Here is a 17590-nt window from a genome sequence, read left to right as displayed (position 1 = left end):
TTTTGCCCCGTTTCTTTATACCGATACTCTATAAAAATAGACCACCAGCGATATACACCGTCGTCGCTGGGAGTTGTTATGACGTGACATTACCAGTAAACAAGTTTGATGTGAGAATCACGACACAAAGATTTCGATGCAAAGCACTGGCCGATATGTGCGACTGCGATTTAAATCCAAATGTTTAAGAAATATGGTTTCGGATGTAAAATTATAAAAAAAAATATTTCATTGAAAATAATAAATCGATAACACACATTGCTTTATTCACTCAAAAGCTAATTTTTCAAAGTTATCGTTCTCCAACAGGTACTTGCTGTCCATTACAATCCTTGTTGCATCACCTTCAGATGTTTCTTCCAAAAGTTCCCTGAAAAATTGTCATAATTAATGAGCGACCAATCTTTAACTTTGATACCATATGATTCTTACCAAACACTTTTCCGCACGAAAGTTACTGGTTTTGGTGGGCAAAATCCATTGAACCTGCATGAATGCACCCTAGAGTATGCCCCTTGATTCTCAAAAACCACGAAATCCGATACGCCCAACTCGGGCATGTCAATATCCTTCGCGAAGAAGTCAATCCCATCACAGCTTGGCCCATAAAAAGTTGTTTTCCTCACTGGTCCCCATTCGCTCTGAGACTTCCAAACGATGGGCTTCACACCCTTTCCTCTGTATCTGGCACTGTAGAACGTTCCGTAGATGCCGTCGTTGAAGAAGTAAAACACATTTTCAATCTCCTTAGGGTTTTCTTTGTTCCGAATCATCCGCTTTCCATGGATCGGGACCACTGCCGTTACCGCTGCAGCACTATAGTACCGCCCTGGTTCAGCAACTATCGTGTAGCCCAGTTCTGCTGGAAAGAATTCGTCCAATCCTCTGTTGATCTGTTCTGCGTAGCGATCAATTGAGACATCCTTATCTCCTGAAAATCCACCGCCTAAATCGATCAAATTGAATTTGAATCCAAGCGATTCGGCATAATCCGTCAGTTCTCTTCCCTTCTTGATTCCGGTATAAAAATTTTCCGGATTGATGCATGAATGACCCAAATTGAAACACCATCCAATCACATCAATACCCAGCTCCTTCGCCAAGTCCAGCAGTTCCCTGGCTTCCAAGTCCACCTCACAGCCAAACTTGATTCCCAATCTCATCGGATCTTCCACCGTTTCCAGCCGGAATCTAATCACCACCTTTGCCTCCGGATAATACCGATGGATTTTGCGTAGCTCATCCTCACTATCAAACACCGTCCGCAGCTTCATCTTCTTGGCAAACTCCAACGACTCGATCGTTTTCGCTGGCTGTCCAAACATGATCCTCTCCGGATCCACCCGGAACCCCAAAATCCGCTTCAGCTCCCCAGTGGACGCACAATCGTATCCACACCCTAGCAGAATGGTAGTCTCCACAAGCGACGGTTCATCGTTGCTTTTGATGGCGTAGAACGGGCGAATCCTCGGCAGGTGCTTCAACCATTGGTAGTGCCGCTTGACCAGTGTGTCCAGCTCCGTCAGGTGCAGCGATTCCTCTAGGGGACCCCGAGCAACCAGACGGTCCACCAGCTGCTTAGATGTGACGCAATCATCTACGATCTCCAACCGGCTTCTGAGCACACTGAGAATATCCATGATGCGAACGGGGTGGCGACAGAGTGGCGACTACTACTGATTTGATGAGCGTCTAAATTTTGGCAAACCAACACCACACACCGTCGTCAGCTGATGCGTACGCAGCAGTGCTCTTGCGAAAGCAGCAATGTGCGTGACGATAAGATAAGACGACGACGGTGGTCAATCACTCGCGCGCGACGCGCGCTCGCAGTGTGTGTATGCTCTATCTTATTCTCAAGCTTGATGGGGGTTTGGTCGTTTCCGACAGAGGATGAGTAAATTGATACATTATCAAATTTATTAACAAGCTGTTATCGCTTCCGTCGCTCGTCGGACTGAAATCATAACAAACCAAGCGCCACTTGCCTTCGTTCTTTTTACTCTTCTTTCTTGGGTTATGTCAATACAGGAGAAGAGCCTGTTCTTCAGCTTCACCCGTTGGCTGGTTCGTTTCGTATCTAGTCAAGAATGAATCGAAAATAAATAGATCGAAACCCGACCAGAAATTGTACCCATCATCCTTATCATGGTCTTGCTTAGTTCATATCGATTTTGGTTGATGTTGGTCGAGTTCGATCGTAGAGTTCTGCGGAGTCCAAAGTAAGCACGATTTTCCTGCCACAATGCGTCTCTGAATTTCTCTTCTGGTGTCGTTGTCGGCGGTCACCAGTGAGCCCAAGTACACGAATTCTTCAACCGCCTCGATTTCATCACCGTCGATATGAATTCGGGGTGACGGGCGCGGTGATTCCTCCCTGGAGCCCTTTGCCATCATGCACTTTGTCTTCGACACATTAATGATTAATCTGATTCGCCTGGCATCATTCTTTAGTCGGATGTGCGTTTCCGCTATCGTCTCAAATTTATGAGCAATAATATCAATATCATCAGCGAAACCAAGCAGCTGAACGAACTTCGTGAAAATCGTCCCACTCGTGTTAATCCCCGCTCCCTTTATTAAACCCTCTAACGCAATGTTGAACACCAAGCACGAAAGACCATCACCTTGCCGTAACCCTCTGCGAGATTCGAAGGGACTCGAGAGTGTCCCTGATACTCGAACTACGCACATCACTCGATCCATCATCGCCAGTGATCAACCGTATCAGTTTATCCGGGAATCCGTATTCGTGCATAATCTGCCATAGCTGTTCTCGATCGATTGTATCATACGCCGATTTGAAATCGATGAACAAATGATGTGTGGGCACGTTTTATTCGCGGCATTTCTGCAACACCTGGCGGATGGCGAACATCTGGTCCGTTGTAGCGCGTTCATCCATAAATCCAGCCTGATATTGCCCCATGAACTGTCTTGCAACCGGTGAAAGACGACGGCATCCAATTTGAGAGTGTATCTTGTAGGCAGCGCTCAGTAGTGTGATCGCGCGGTAGTTCCCGCAATCCAACTTGTCGCCCTTTTTGTAGATGGGACACACGATACCTTCCATCCATTCCTCCGGTAATACTTCCTCCTCCCAAATCTTGGTAATGACCCAGTGTAGTGTTCTCACCAGTGCTTCTCCACCGTATTTTAGAAGCTCGCTTGGTAGTTGATCTGCTCCAGCGGCTTTGTTGTTTTTCAACCGGCCAACCTCCTCCTCAATCTCTTGGAGGTCAGGGGCTGGAAGTCTTTCGTCCTGTGCACATACTCCTAGATCTGTAACCACGCTACCTTCTGTACTTGCAACGTCTCCATTGAGGTGCTCATTAGAGTTGGGCAAACCGTTCGCGAACGGTTCAGAAGAACTAGTTCTAAGGAAAGAATGAATGAACGATCGTTCATTTTAAAAGAACGGTAGTTCTCCGTTCTCTGAAAAAACGAGAACATTAAGGTCCTACAAAACTTTTCATTTTGTTTTTTTCCGATGAACGAATATTGGGTTCTGAGAGAGCGAATGTTGCAATCTTTTTGTAAAATAGTGCTTCGATGACACAAGCAGCCGGTCGAAAGACAGCAGTTGATAAATAATGTGTCAATGTACAGTATGGCAAATCCCGGCAAATCCTATATATTTTTGCGGAGTTTGATTTGCTTTGACTGCTGCTGGCCACATATTACGTAAAAAATACGGCAACGTACCAACTTCAAACTTTGGTTCACAAAACAACGCTAAAAACTACTGAACGGAAGAACGGTTCAAAAGAACTAGTTCTTTCTGAGGAACTGTTCAGTTGAGAATGGTTCCCTTGAAAGAACTGTTTTTCCCATCTCTAGTGCTCATCGTAATGCTGACACCACCTCTCGACCACCTCACACTCGCTCGTGAGAACATTCCCGTGATTATCTCAGCACATGTCGGCTTGTGGCACAAAGCCTCTGCGCGAGCGGTTCAGCTTCTCGTAGAACTTTTGTGTGTCCTTAGCGCGGTACAACTTTTCCATCACTTCGCGAGCTCGTTCTCCCTGCTGGTGCTTCTACTTCCGAAAGACTGAGTTCTGCATGTTCCGCGCCTGTCTATAACGTGGCTCTCGTACGGTGTTGCAGCATTCTCGCCCATGCTACATTCTTCTCGTTTTTCAACTGTTCTCATTCGCCGTCGTACCAGTCGTTTCTGTGATTCGGAGTTGCGAAGCCTAGTGCTGTAGCCGAGGTACTACCTATGGCGAATCGGATGTCCCTCCAGCCATCTTCAAGTGTAGCTGCGCCAAGCTGCTCTTCCGTTGGTAGGGCCACTGCTAACTCCTGCGCGTAGTCTTGAGCCAGTTCTACGTTACGCAGCAGCTCGATGTTGAGCCACAGCGTTCGACTTCGACTCGTGGTGATAACTGTCGAACGTTTTGAGCGCATGCATACAGCGACTGAGTAGTGATCCGAATCTATATTCGCACTGCGGTATATGCGGACATTGGTTATATCCAAGAAGAATTTACTGTCGATTAGAACGTGATCGACTTGGTTTTCTGTTTAATGGCCGGGTGATCTCCAGGTGGCTTTGTGGATATCTTTGCGGGTGAAGAAGATACTTCGGACTACCATACCACGGGATGCTGCAAAGTTTACACATCGCATCGGTCGTTATCATTCGATACGGCGTGCATGCTGTTTCGCCCGATTACCTGTCTGTACTTTTCCTCCCTTCCTACCTGCGCGTTCATGTCACCGACAACGATTTTCACGTCACGCGGCGAGCAACCATCGTATGTTTGCTCTAACTGCGCGTAGAACGCTTCTTTCTCGTCATCAGGTCTTTCTTCGTGTGGGCAGTGGACGTTGATGATGCTGTTGTTGAAGAAACGGCCCTTAACTCTAAACATGCACATCATTGCGTTGATCGGCTGCCACCCGATCACACGTTGTCGCATCTTGCCCAACACTATGAATCCTGCTCCCAGTTTATTGGTGGTGCCACAGCTTTGGTAGAAGGTAGCCACTCGATGCCCGCTTTTCCACACTTTCTGTCCAGTCCAACAAAGTTCCTGCAACGCAACGATGTCGAAGTTGCGGGGATGTAGTTCGTCGTAGATTATCCTGTCACATCCTGCGAAACCTAGTGACTTGCAATTCCATGTTCCAAGTTTCCAATCGTAGTCCTTATTTTGCCGATTGTATCGAGTCGTATTTTCTCCTATGTTATTAGCAATGAGGATTTTTACGGGTGGCTTATTGGACCTACGCCAACACTCCTGTCTCGCCGGAGGGCCATCGTGCCAGTTCTGTTTAACGTCCCAACCAACACTGGGATGACCACGCTGATGGGGCAACCCCCTTTGATCTAGCTGGGCGTGATGCAGCATTTCTTATTCAGCCGTTGAATACCAGAGCAGACACTGTTTGAGCCGCACCTCCTTGGTGAACAGACGCTCGGGTCGTACCTCCTCAATCTAGCTGAAGTCAGAAGGACAACAGTGCCCAGTGCTGCAGGCTGGCGGTCTTTGTCATCGCTAGACCCGTGGAAGCATGAGGTAGGAACTTGTGAGGACCAGAGCTATGTTGGACGCTCTTCTTATCGACGCACCGTTTTGCTTGATAACGCGCGTCCTGAAAGGTTAAATCAAAGGGCATTTCAGGGACGTTTTGTGATGAGATCTAAAAATCTTCTGAAACTTCCTGAAATGCCGCTGAAATCCCCATAAGATCCGCTCGGACTCCATTTATTTTTTTTTCTGTTCGGGTGAGCCACTGTAGCGACCAGTATTTAGATCTTTTGTGGCATTACCCGTATCCTTAGTATTAAGTACATGTCGTATTAGGGTGCCTGTACCAGTTATCGCACTACCTAAGGATAACTACTTCTACAAAAATAAGAAGAAGACCGGCGAATGTCGGCGATATGTCAAATGATAGATTTGTTTTCATACTTTACAGGAAAAATATACAATCTGAGCCAAACCCACTTTTACTATTTATTACGGCGTGTGCCAATGATAGGAACCCTGTATCTGTTATGGACATACTTTTTAACTTCGGTTCCACTTCGCACTATTTACATGCATTCCTTATGGGATTTGCCATAATTGGTACACTATGGCGAAATAGGGTGCAAGGAAGCCGAAATTTTAAGGATAATGATTTATTTCTATCATAATTTGAGCAAAATGTGAAATTTGAATGAGTGCAATCATCTTTTATGAACGTGATCGATTGTTCACCAGGGAATGAAATTATCAGCAAATTGAGACGAAAAACGGCGTTTTTCGAGCAACCGATTTTTTCTGTTTTTACTTTTCTGTGAGAAATGTTTATCGGCCGTTGCTGTTTGTCCCCGATCAAAGATAGCCGAAACTGGAAATCGCTCTTTTCATTTTCGCTATCTAACTTTATCGCCTGCAAAGTTATCGCGATAATTATCAGAAGGCAAATAACAAAAATTTGCCGCTAATGGGATTCGAACCTAGACCCTCCACAAAAATGTGTAAGAGCGCGCACCATAACCACTCGACCACACAAGCTGCTCGAGAGAGGACAGAAATTTTATACATAAAAGCTACAGCCGGCGACGACGGGACTACGGAAAGGCGAACAAAGAGCAGAAAGCAAACCAGTCAACTTTTCATTGCTGATGATAATCGATTTTCGGCGCTGCGGAACGAGCGAAAATACATTCTCGGGAGAAACCCGGGTCTGAATTTATGGCACGTCTTTTTTCGCCGATAATGCGTGTGGGAGAGTTTTCTACTATCGCGATCGTGATCGATAATTTCATTCCCTGTAGTTCACATATTTATTCTTGATGATTTGCATCGTTAAAGGTTGAAAATCAACTATGGTGAATTTGAGGTACTATAGCCATAACTGGTACACTGAGCCTACTCCCTTTTTGATTGGGTTGCAATGAAGCATCGATATATGTACAGTTTCTGTTTTGTTATCCCAGAGGTGCAAGAAATCGATTGCGATGAAAAGGTCCCGTTATCATAAAGATTAAAATCCCAGTGAAAGAGCGCCCCTAATCAAACACAATCCATTCGAATTCTGAGAAAAAAAGAACAAAACGGTGTGGTACTGATATTTATCCATGCATCAGAACTCTAGCCTAATCCATGTCTTGCTTCTAGTTTAGTCCCAGGAAAACAAAGAAAAACCCGGGAATTTAGACTAGTTGCAAAACTCAGTCAAATAAGAGAATGTGTTCTACAATAAGAATGCATGTGAGTCCTTGAATTACCAGAGCTTAGCAGTCCTTGATAGGTTGTAACAACTAAACTTTCTTGATTCTTCTCCCTCGTAAGAAAATAACAATGAATCGCTTTAACATTTTATTACTGTTTCTTTTACTAGAACTTCTTCTGATTTAAATCTTCTTGATCGTTTCTTCGCCATTTAGGCAATTCTTGGTCACCTCAACATCATTCTGCTCATCATCGCTGTCCCACACACTTTCCCAATTCGCCTACTCAACCGCATCCTGGGTTTCTTGGGTGCACCGCATCCTCCAACGATCTCCACCCGCTCGGGTAACCCGTGCGTCCACGGCACCCAGGGGACTGTTCCTGCTGCAGACACGGCCATTCGTTGCACTCTAGGCCAACTTCCACCAAGTACTTCTCAATTTCCAACCTGGCTCTCCAGTCTCGTCGATATCACTGTCGTTAGGCTGCACAGGACAGGATCGGCTTCCGCATGCAAAGCGTGTCTCGGTCTGACAAGAACTAACTCCTTTTTTTCTTTGCCTGGATTGCATCACGACCCAGAATTGTCGAAGATTCCGTGGATGAGAGAAGCGATGAGCGTGAGAATCGTACTCAGTGCAATGATGGCGATCGCCGTCGTAAACTCGTGTAGATTGCCGTGTTCGAAGCGTGTCTCATGCTAGTGTTAGTGTAAGAGGCACTTTTCTCTCACTATGATTTTGTCGCTTCTCTCGTTTTCCATTGGTTCTCGTCGCCTTGGTGTTTGAACAGATGCTGGTCGAGTATGTGTTCGCCGATGATATAATTCTACTGCGTGTTAGCGATGGCATGCGGTAATGATTAGCTAGATGACATGCAAGGTTGATAATATTACAGGGGTGTGCGACCCCCGAAGCACGGAGCAGTGCATACAATCATTGTTTGGCGATCTGATCTTAATGCTTCAATTTTAAACTATTGAACCGCTAACCTTTACATCGAAACAGAATAAAACGTAACAAGGTTAGTACGCAATTAGATACGTGAAGCATGTTTGTTCTCCCAACATCGAGTATAGTCTCGGGTGGGCAAAGTTCGATTCTTTAACTATCAGCAAGGCAGAATAAATGCAAATTTATAAACTGTCACCCGCAACAAGGACTTTGTACCATGAATTCTTATTACCAAAACACATTACCCCAACTTGACGGATGTCACTAGGGTTCGGTTTGGTAGATCTTTAACCGTAACGCAACACAAAAATGCGATCTACCTACGTTACGGGCTCCGTTAAAGATCGAGCATATTTTAAACCCCGTCAACCATTCTCCATCAGCACGGGTCGCCCGACACCTTGGATTGGGGTTCCCTGTTTAGTGGAATTTTACCCCCGGAACAGGTGGTCCGTAGTGTTATTCTTAGCCAATTGAGACAATCGCTACCGACACTACACAGCAATTTAGGCTGATCGGGAAAAGAAGTAAACATTGATGATTAACTTCATATGGACCCGAACAGTCACATCCATATAACATACCTGATATCCTCCAAAACCCACGAGAATGCCTCCGTAACGCCTCGAAATCCTGCCAAAAATACTCTGAAACTTCCTGAAATGCCTTCAAAATCCTGCTGAAATTTCCTCCGATCTCATGTAACGCACCTGAGATCCCCTGTATGGACGGAAGTCTATGAATGGGATGGGAGGGGGTTGTGTTTTGAGATGACCAAAATTTAGTCTACCTGGAAAGGTAGTTGTTCGGACGGTTTGCCTTTAGCGCGCACACACAAATATTGAAAGCAGCTTTATTCTTAGTAGCAGCTTCAATCCTGCATTCACTTGTTTTAGATTAAAGATATTTACAAATAATAATAAAATATTTACAGGTGGGTGTCCATTTCACGCTCTCCGAAGGAAACGTCCACTCCATCTCTTCACTCTTAACAACTGATTTCCTCTGTCGATCACTGTTGCCAGTTCCACAAAAACCCTTCATAACAATAGTGATCCGAATCTATATTTCCACCCAAAAGACACGCATGTCATGTAAGTGTCATGACAGCGCAAGTTTTGGTTGTATAGAAGTTAATTTAACGTTGTTCTAACAAAACGCTAGAATAACATCAAATTCACTATTATACAATCAAAATCTGCGCTGTCGTTACCTTTATATGACTTGTGCGTTGCTTGGGCACTGCTATATGTCTGGACATTGGTAACATCCAAGAAGAATTTAGCCAGTCTTGGTAAGGTGTTATGAACTACCAACCAAGCCGATCTGTTTAAAAGCTCAGGTCGTACGGCAGAAGTTTCACGCATTCGATGTATTTGTTCAATACATGGCCTACTTGCCTAATTTCGCCTTCTATAAAAATGTTCATACTTGTTCGCAACCTAGCGAATACTATTATATCTATGATTTCATTATCCACTTTGACCTCTACTCCCTGATACTCTGAGTAGAAAAGACCGATATAGCCATAAAATAATTAAGAAGAATTTAGCGTCGATCGAAACGTGGTCGATTTGGTTTTCTGTTTGATGGGTGGCTTTATGGATAACTTTACGGAGGAAGAAAATAGTTAGCAAGAAGTTTTAGGGGGCTGTCCATAAACCACGTGGTCATTTTTTGGGAGATACCGAAACCCCCCCCCCCCCCCCGCGTGGTCTTTCGTTCACACAAAACAAAAAATAAATTTGTATGGACCGTGGTCTTTGCCTAACGCCCCACCCCCCCCCCCCTCCCACCACAGGACCACGTGGTTTATGGATGGCCCCTAGAGATGTGTAGGTGGAGGGAGTTCCAGGGGTCTTCATGGTGATTTAAGGGAGTTTCGTGTGCTAAATGCACTCCTAGACATTTCAAAGGGTGACAGATGGATACTGAAGCCTTCTGAAGTACCTGTAGTCAGTTAACACCTCTAATAGCCCTAGATTTATAAATACCGTCAAGGCGCCATTTACCGTGGGGGCTCTATTCAACGTGTGCCTTCGAATATTTTTTCATCTTTTCCATATTATGATTGAATGATATGACAACTTCCCTTCAATTTCACCGATACAATGTTGTATTGGTGAAATGGAAGGGAAATTTTCATATCATTCAATCATAATATGGAAATAATGAAAAAATATTCGAAGGCACATGGTGAATGGAGCCCCCACGGTGAATGGCGCCTTGACGGTATATGTTTTTTTACGCGGCGTTTTTTTTTTCTGGATCTTCGACGGTTTTAGGGACGCTTCAGGGAGATATCGGATATTTCAGGAGATTCTCGGAGAAATATCAAGAGCTAATAGAGGTTTCAGTGGAATTATTGGGGTTTGAAAGGTCTCAGGGACATTCAAAGTTCCTGAAATACCCTGCAGTCATCTCTAAATCCCTTAAACGCACTGAAATCTAGCTAAAAATGTTCTGTACTCCTTGGCTCAACCCCCTTCCTTCTAAGAGCATAGGTAGTTTATAGACAGACCCTAACTTAAGCGAGGTTATAAAGCCAACCAAAAACTTGGTAGGTGTGAAGTACGTGGCATGGCGTAGTATAAAACTCACCTGTTCACCTTACACTTTCTCTAATACGTCACCTCTTCTAAAGTGACATCGCTTCACCCACATCCAATTTGCTCACCAAACACTTAAATGAAATAAGTTTGCTAACGGCGGCATTTCTTACCCCGCTAAATGTCGGCATCCCAAAGCAAAATCTTTTTATCATGAATTTGTACCGACCGATGCGCAAATGGTGCCCAAAAACCCATCGCATCGCGTTGAACTATTTCTCATCATCTGTCTCCCGCCGCTGACCTCATTCCACAAACCGCACAATTCAAACCACAGCGCGGGCAGCATCTCGCCGTCGGTTCCCCGCGCTGCTGTCCAGAAATAATAGTTTGCTTCATTCGATTATCATAAATCACCTTTCCGCCGCGGAATGACTGATGGCCCCAACCAACAACCCAATACCGAAATAGTATTGCTCAATGGTAGGTATGGTGGAGCGTTTCGGCCGGGCGAGCGGTCATGGCACTTTTATTGATGATGGATCAATCTCGATAAAATCGAATGTTGGGCTCCCTCGCTGGGTGATAGTGTTCGCGCTTTACTCGGTCGTGCAGATCAGAAGAATCGCCCGAGTGGTGTTCTTTCCAGGGATGCCAAATGTGCAGACCTGTCGATTTTCATAGTTGATATCTGAGAGATTCCTCTGCATATGATCATTTAGTAAGTGTATATCGTGTGGCAGGTACGAAATGAAGATACTCTATACAAAAAATAATTCAGGGAAATATCCGATGGACCGACCGGGAACAGTAGTGTCATCGAGGCTACTCCAAGTTAATCACTGAGTAATTGGCTCTTTAGTTATAAAAAACTTCAACTCCCAGTATGAGCGCCCTTACAAATCTAGGAAAATTATCCTTCATTATTTATTATTATTTTATATTTTTCTTATCTTTCTGCGCTCTCACAAACATAGATTACTTGTGAAGTATTCTGTGCTTCCGTACATATGTATTGGAAAATTACCTTCGTGAATTTGTTGTACCTTCACTCATAAAAATATAAAGCTTTGTGATATTGAGACTTCTTTCAAGGTTTTCCACTGTTTCACACGTTTAGAATACGACGAAATGCATATTGTGTGCTAGACTACTAGAATACATAGTTTTAAGATACTTTGCATCCATCGTCGGATTTCCTGACTTATATTGGTCCGTGGGATCGATGGACCAACGTAACCTTCTAAGCCCAATGTCATCCCAAACGACGGTATATCAAAGACTCTTTGAAAAAATGCTTCAGAGATTTTTCTCTCAGTTTCAAGAATAAATTTAAACATTTCACTTGTTATTTCTCTGATTTTTTTTTCAAACGAATATTTTGGAAAATTTAACATGGATTGGTTCAGATATTCCTCCATGGATTCTTGTAACAAAATCTGATCTCCAGGTATTTTTTATGAAACTCTTCCGACGGTTCCTATAGAAATATACCAGAGAATTTTTAAGAAATTTCGCCAGAAATGCCCTCGGAGATTTCTCTGAGAATTCCTCCAGGAACTTTTCCAGGGTTTCGATTTGTAAACTCATAGTATCCTATAAAACTTTCTTCAAAGTTTTCTAGAAATTATTCCTGACATTAATTCAAGAACTCCACTATAAAGCCTTCCTTGGATTCCTAATGAAATTGCCCCATTGATATCTTTAGAAATTTCCCCAGGAATTTATTTCAGAAAGTCCTGCATGGATTCCTTTTGATGTTTTTTTTTTCGTGAAACATCATCCATGGATTCCTTATAAACTTCTTTCAGATTTTTCTCCAGTAGATCCTCCTGAAACTTGTCCAAGAATTCCGCTAGGAAAGGGTCAATGGGTTTTTCCTCAGAAGATCCTCCATAGATTCTCTCAGAAATCCACGAGCATTCGTTCAGGAAATCATCCACGAATTTCTTCAGAAAATTTATGTTCAAAATTTCCCAAGAAATTGTTTTAAAAATTTATTCAGAAAACTAGAAATTTCCCAGCAGATTTCTTTGAAAATTCTATATGAGATACCTTAACTCCTTTAAGACATCTTCTAGGTTTTTTTTTCAAATTTGCTCCATGCATTCCACAATGGGGAAAAACCTATAAAAACCAGGAAAAAAATCAATATCTTTTGTCGCAGTGGAGTGAAAATTACAAACAAAATCATTTCCGCTTGGAAAATGTCTGATAAATCGAATGGAACTAGTGTCGTTCACCGCACGAAACTGTATGTCGACCTACAGAGTCGATTTATCATCGGATTCTTGATTTTTCATACCAAAAGATGCGTTTTAATAGTATATCTCATACAATATATTGAAATTATAAGTTTACTTTGTCATACAAATGCTTAAGAATGTACACAAGTAGTATTCGACATAAATATTTTTATGTCGACTCAAATTGGTTATTTTGGCGAAAATGATCGATTTTCAAACAAAATCTCATAATTCTGTCGTAGTAAACTAGGAAAACTAAATTATTTCCACAAAGAAAATGTCTGGTAAATCGACTGAAACTACAGTAAAACCTCCATGAGTCGATATTGAAGGGATCATCGACTCAAGGAAATATCGAGTAGTGGAACAAAAATCATTTGGGAAGCTTTTTAAGGGGACCATCATAGTAACCCAGAAATTATTTTTCAGTATGGAAAAATATACCTCCATGAGTCGATATCGAGTCAAGGAACATCGACTCATGGAGGTTCGACTGTAGTGTCGTTCACCGGACGAAACTGTATGTCGACCTACAGAGACGATTTATGACCGGATTCTTGATTTTTTTTATAAAAGATGCGTTTTGTCAGTATTTCTCATACCATTTATGAAATTACTCTGGCATACAAATCCTTTAGAAAGTACACAAGTAGTATTCGGTATAAATATTGATTTATGTCGACTCAAGTATTATTTTGGCGAAAATGATCGATTTTCATACACAAACATAATTCTGTCGTTGCTAACTAGGATATTATGAACTTACTCTGCCATACAATTCCATTAGAATGTACACAGGTAGTATTAGATATAAATATTTTTTATGTCGACTCAAATTGGTTATTTTGGCGAAAATGATCGGTTTTTATATAAAAATTCATAATTCTGTCGTTGTTAACTAGGAACACTAAATCGTTTCCGCTAAGAAAACGGCTGGTAAATCGACTAGAACTAGTGTCGTTCACCGGACGAAACTGTATGTCGACCAACAGAGTCGATTTATCATCAGATTCTTGATTTTTCGTACTAAAAGATGCGTTTTGTATTAAAATTATGAATTTATTTTGACATACAAATACTTTTGAATGTACACGAGTAGTATTCGGTACAATTTTTTATGTCGACTCAAGTAGGTTGTTTTAGTGAAAATGATGAATTTTCTTGCAAATGATTAATTTTCATATAAAAATAATATTTGTAATAGTTAACAAAGAAGTAAATATTTGAATTTTGAACATATTTGTCGGGGCCCGTGGTGCAGTGGTCCACACGTTCGCTTAATAAGCGGATGGTCATGGGTTCGAACCCAGCCCCGGCACTTGCAATTTTTCGTCAGTTGCTCTTTCCCCCGAGAGCAACTGACACCTGACCCTCTTCGGAGCATATGCTCTAACGAACCCGGAGGAATTCCTAAAGGTATTTCCGGAGGAATTCCTGGAGGTATTTCCGGAGGAACTCCTGGGGGAATTTTTCGGAGGAATTCCTGGAGAAATTTCCGGAGTATTTCCTGGAGGACTTTCCGGATGAAATCCTTAAGGAATTTCGGGAGGAAATCCTTGAAGAATTTCTGGAGGAAATCTTTGAGAGGAATTTCTGAAGGAAATCTTTGAGGAATTTGCGGAGAAAATCCTTGAGGAATTTCCGGAGGGAGTCCATGAGGAATTTCCGGAGGAATTCTTGGAGGAATTCCTGGAGGAATTTGCGGAGGAATTCTTGGAGGAATTTTCGGAGGAAATCCTTGAGGAATTTCTCTCACTAAACTGTCAAAATCACGAATCGACCACTCTTCTTCTGTCGGCTATCGAGCTAGTCGATTTCTGTACTAGCTTTTCTGCTCGACTCTACTGTGATAGCAGGCGAGCCGATTTAATCGACTCGAGTTATAAAATAGCTGTTTACGATATAAAAATAAATTTGGAATACAGTATTTAGGCCCATATAGCCACAGCTGTAAAGACATGGGTATCCAGCATGACCATGCTGGGGGGACGGGTTCGATTCCAGATCGCTCAGGGAACTTTCCGTAAAGAAAATGTCCTTGACTTCCTTGGGCATAGAGTATCTTCGTGCCTGCCACACGATATACACATGCAAAAAGGTCATTTGTAGAGGAAGCTCTCAGTTAATAACTGTGGAAATGCTCATATAACACTAAGCTGAGAGCAGGCTTTGTTCCATTGAGGACGTTACGCCAAGAAGATAGTGAGAGAGATAAATTTGGAGTACAGAAGTAATTACAGTGTACATATGTTCAAAATTCAAATATTTACTTCTTTGTTAACTATTACAAGTATTAATTTGTATGAAAATTAATCATTTGTAAGAAAATTCATCATTTTCACCAAAACAACCTACTTGAGTCGACATAAAAAAATTGTACCGAATACTACTCGTGTACATTCAAAAGTATTTGTATGTCAAAATAAATTCATAAATTTAATACAAAATGCATCTTTTAGTACGAAAAATCAAGAATCTGATGATAAATCGACTCTGTTGGTCGACATACAGTTTCGTCCGGTGAACGACACTAGTTCTAGTCGATTTACCAGCCGTTTTCTTAGCGGAAACGATTTAGTGTTCCTTGTTAACAACGACAGAATTATGAATTTTTATATGAAAACCGATCATTTAGGGAATCGCGCTACTTGGGCGGTGGCTTCTATATTCGTCTGTTTTCCACTATAACTCAGTCAAATTTGAACCAATTGACACAACTTTTGGAATGTGGTAAGATAGGTATAGTATCTACCCGTGTACAACATTTCAAGTCAATTTGTTCAAAATTGACTGAGTTATAGTGGAAAACAGACGAATATAGAAGCCACCGTCCAAGTGGCGCGATACCCTACCAATTTGAGTCGACATAAAAAAAATATTTATATCGAATACTACCTGTGTACATTCTAATGGAATTGTATGTCAGAGTAAATTCATAATATCCTAGTTCACAACGACAGAATTATGAGTTTTTGTATGAAAATCGATCATTTTCGCCAAAATAATACTTGAGTCGACATAAAGCAATATTTAAACCGAATACTACTTGTGAACATTCTAAAGGATTTGTATGCCAGAGTATTTTCATAAATGGTATGAGAAGTACTGACAAAACGCATCTTTTATAACAAAAAATCAAGAATCCGGTCATAAATCGTCTCTGTAGGTCGACATACAGTTTCGTCCGGTGAACGACACTAGTTTCAGTCGATTTACCAGACATTTTCTTTGCGGAAATAATTTAGTTTTCCTAGTTAACTACGACAGAATTATGAATTTTTGTTTGAAAATCGATCATTTTCGCCAAAATAACCAATTTGAGTCGACATAAAAAATTATTTATGTCGAATACTACTTGAGTACATTTTAAAGCATTTGTATGACAGAGTAAACTTATAAATGCAATATATTGTATGAGATATACTGTTAAAACGCATCTTTTAGTATGAAAAATCAAGAATCTGATGATAAATCGACTCTGTAGGTCGACATACAGTTTCGTGCGGTGAACGACACTAGTTCCATTCGATTTATCAGACATTTTCCAAGCGGAAATGATTTTGTTTGTAATTTTCACTCCACTGCGACAAAAGATATTGATTTTTTTCCTGGTTTTCATGGGTTTTTCCCCATTGTGCATTCCTTCAGAAATTACTTCAGGATCTCGATCCACCTACATTTCTTTCATAAACACTTTCAGAAGTTTCTTCAGAAGTACTTCCAGGGTATTTTAAAGAAACTTCGCCAGTACTTTCTTTAAATCTTCTAAAACGAAATTCCTTCAAGAACACTTTTGGTAAGATTTCCATTGATTTTTTTTCTCAAATTTTACCAGGGATTACTTTAAAAAATCTTCTTGGAATTCGTTTAGAAAAAATCGGAAATTTTTCCAGGATTCTTTCATTAATTCTATAAAAGGAAATCTTTCAGAGACTTCTTCAGAAATCAAGGTATTTCTTAATGAAGTCCACCAGAGATTTGCTCAAAAATTACTAACAGACTTATAAAAAAATGCTGCAGGAATGTGTCCAGAAATTTCTTCAGGATTCACCAAAATACTTTAGGAATTTCTCCAGAGATTCTTGCTTAATTACTTTCCGAGATTCCAGGAATTTCTTCAAGATTTCCTCCAGATATGTCTCCATATATTTCCTCAGAAATAACTCTGACATTTCTTCTAAGGATAACTCTATAAATTCCTCCACGAATTCTTCAAGGAATTCATGCAGAAATGTATCCATCAAATTTCGTCAGGAATTCTTTTAGGAACATCTCAGTCTTTTAGAAATTCGTACGCAGATTTCTACAGGAAATCCTCTTTATCAAAAGATTTCTTCAGGATTTTTTCTAAAAAAATCCTCAATAAACTTTTCTAAGAATTCCACCAACGGATTCTCGTGAAGTTTCACCAATGGGGTTCTCTCATGAATTTCCCAGGGATTTCTACCGATAATTCTTCAGAGATTCGTACGGAAGTATTTCCATGAGATGTCTACGAGTATTCCACTGAAGATTTTTCTTAGAAATCCTTGCTTGAAATCGTTCAAAAATATGTCCAGAGACTTTTCAGAATTTTGGGAATTTATTCAGACTATTTCAAAAGTTTGTTTGCATGAAGTTTTTTTTAGATTCTGAACTTTAATAAATTTGCAGAGGTTCTTTCGCAA

General features: G+C 41.4%; 1 protein-coding gene across 1 annotated transcript; it reads right to left on the bottom strand.

Annotated features, from left to right (window-relative positions):
* Positions 1 to 238: 238 nt before the first annotated feature.
* LOC109398988 (ornithine decarboxylase 1-like) lies at positions 239 to 1778 on the bottom strand. The gene is made up of 2 exons (XM_019671437.3): positions 433 to 1778; positions 239 to 370 (listed from the first exon to the last, which is right to left on the bottom strand). Exons 1-2 carry the CDS (start codon positions 1638 to 1640, stop codon positions 268 to 270), a joined length of 1311 nt encoding a protein of 436 aa, XP_019526982.2. The 5' UTR covers positions 1641 to 1778; the 3' UTR covers positions 239 to 267.
* Between the last annotated feature and the right edge of the window lie 15812 nt (positions 1779 to 17590).

This window comes from Aedes albopictus, chromosome 1 (assembly GCF_035046485.1).
Source record: "Aedes albopictus strain Foshan chromosome 1, AalbF5, whole genome shotgun sequence".
NCBI lineage: Eukaryota > Metazoa > Arthropoda > Insecta > Diptera > Culicidae > Aedes > Aedes albopictus.
Note: the sequence above shows the minus strand (reverse complement) of the source record. Positions and strands in the feature narration are given on the sequence as shown.

Bases quoted from the DNA above. Each gene is read 5' to 3' on its own strand.
- LOC109398988 (XM_019671437.3), bottom strand. From the start codon at position 1,640: ATGGATATTCTCAGTGTGCTCAGAAGCCGGTTGGAGATCGTAGATGAT. The intron at 371-432 runs GTAAGAATCATA...ACAATTTTTCAG, and splicing joins TTCGTGCGGAAAAGTGTTTG to GGAACTTTTGGAAGAAACAT.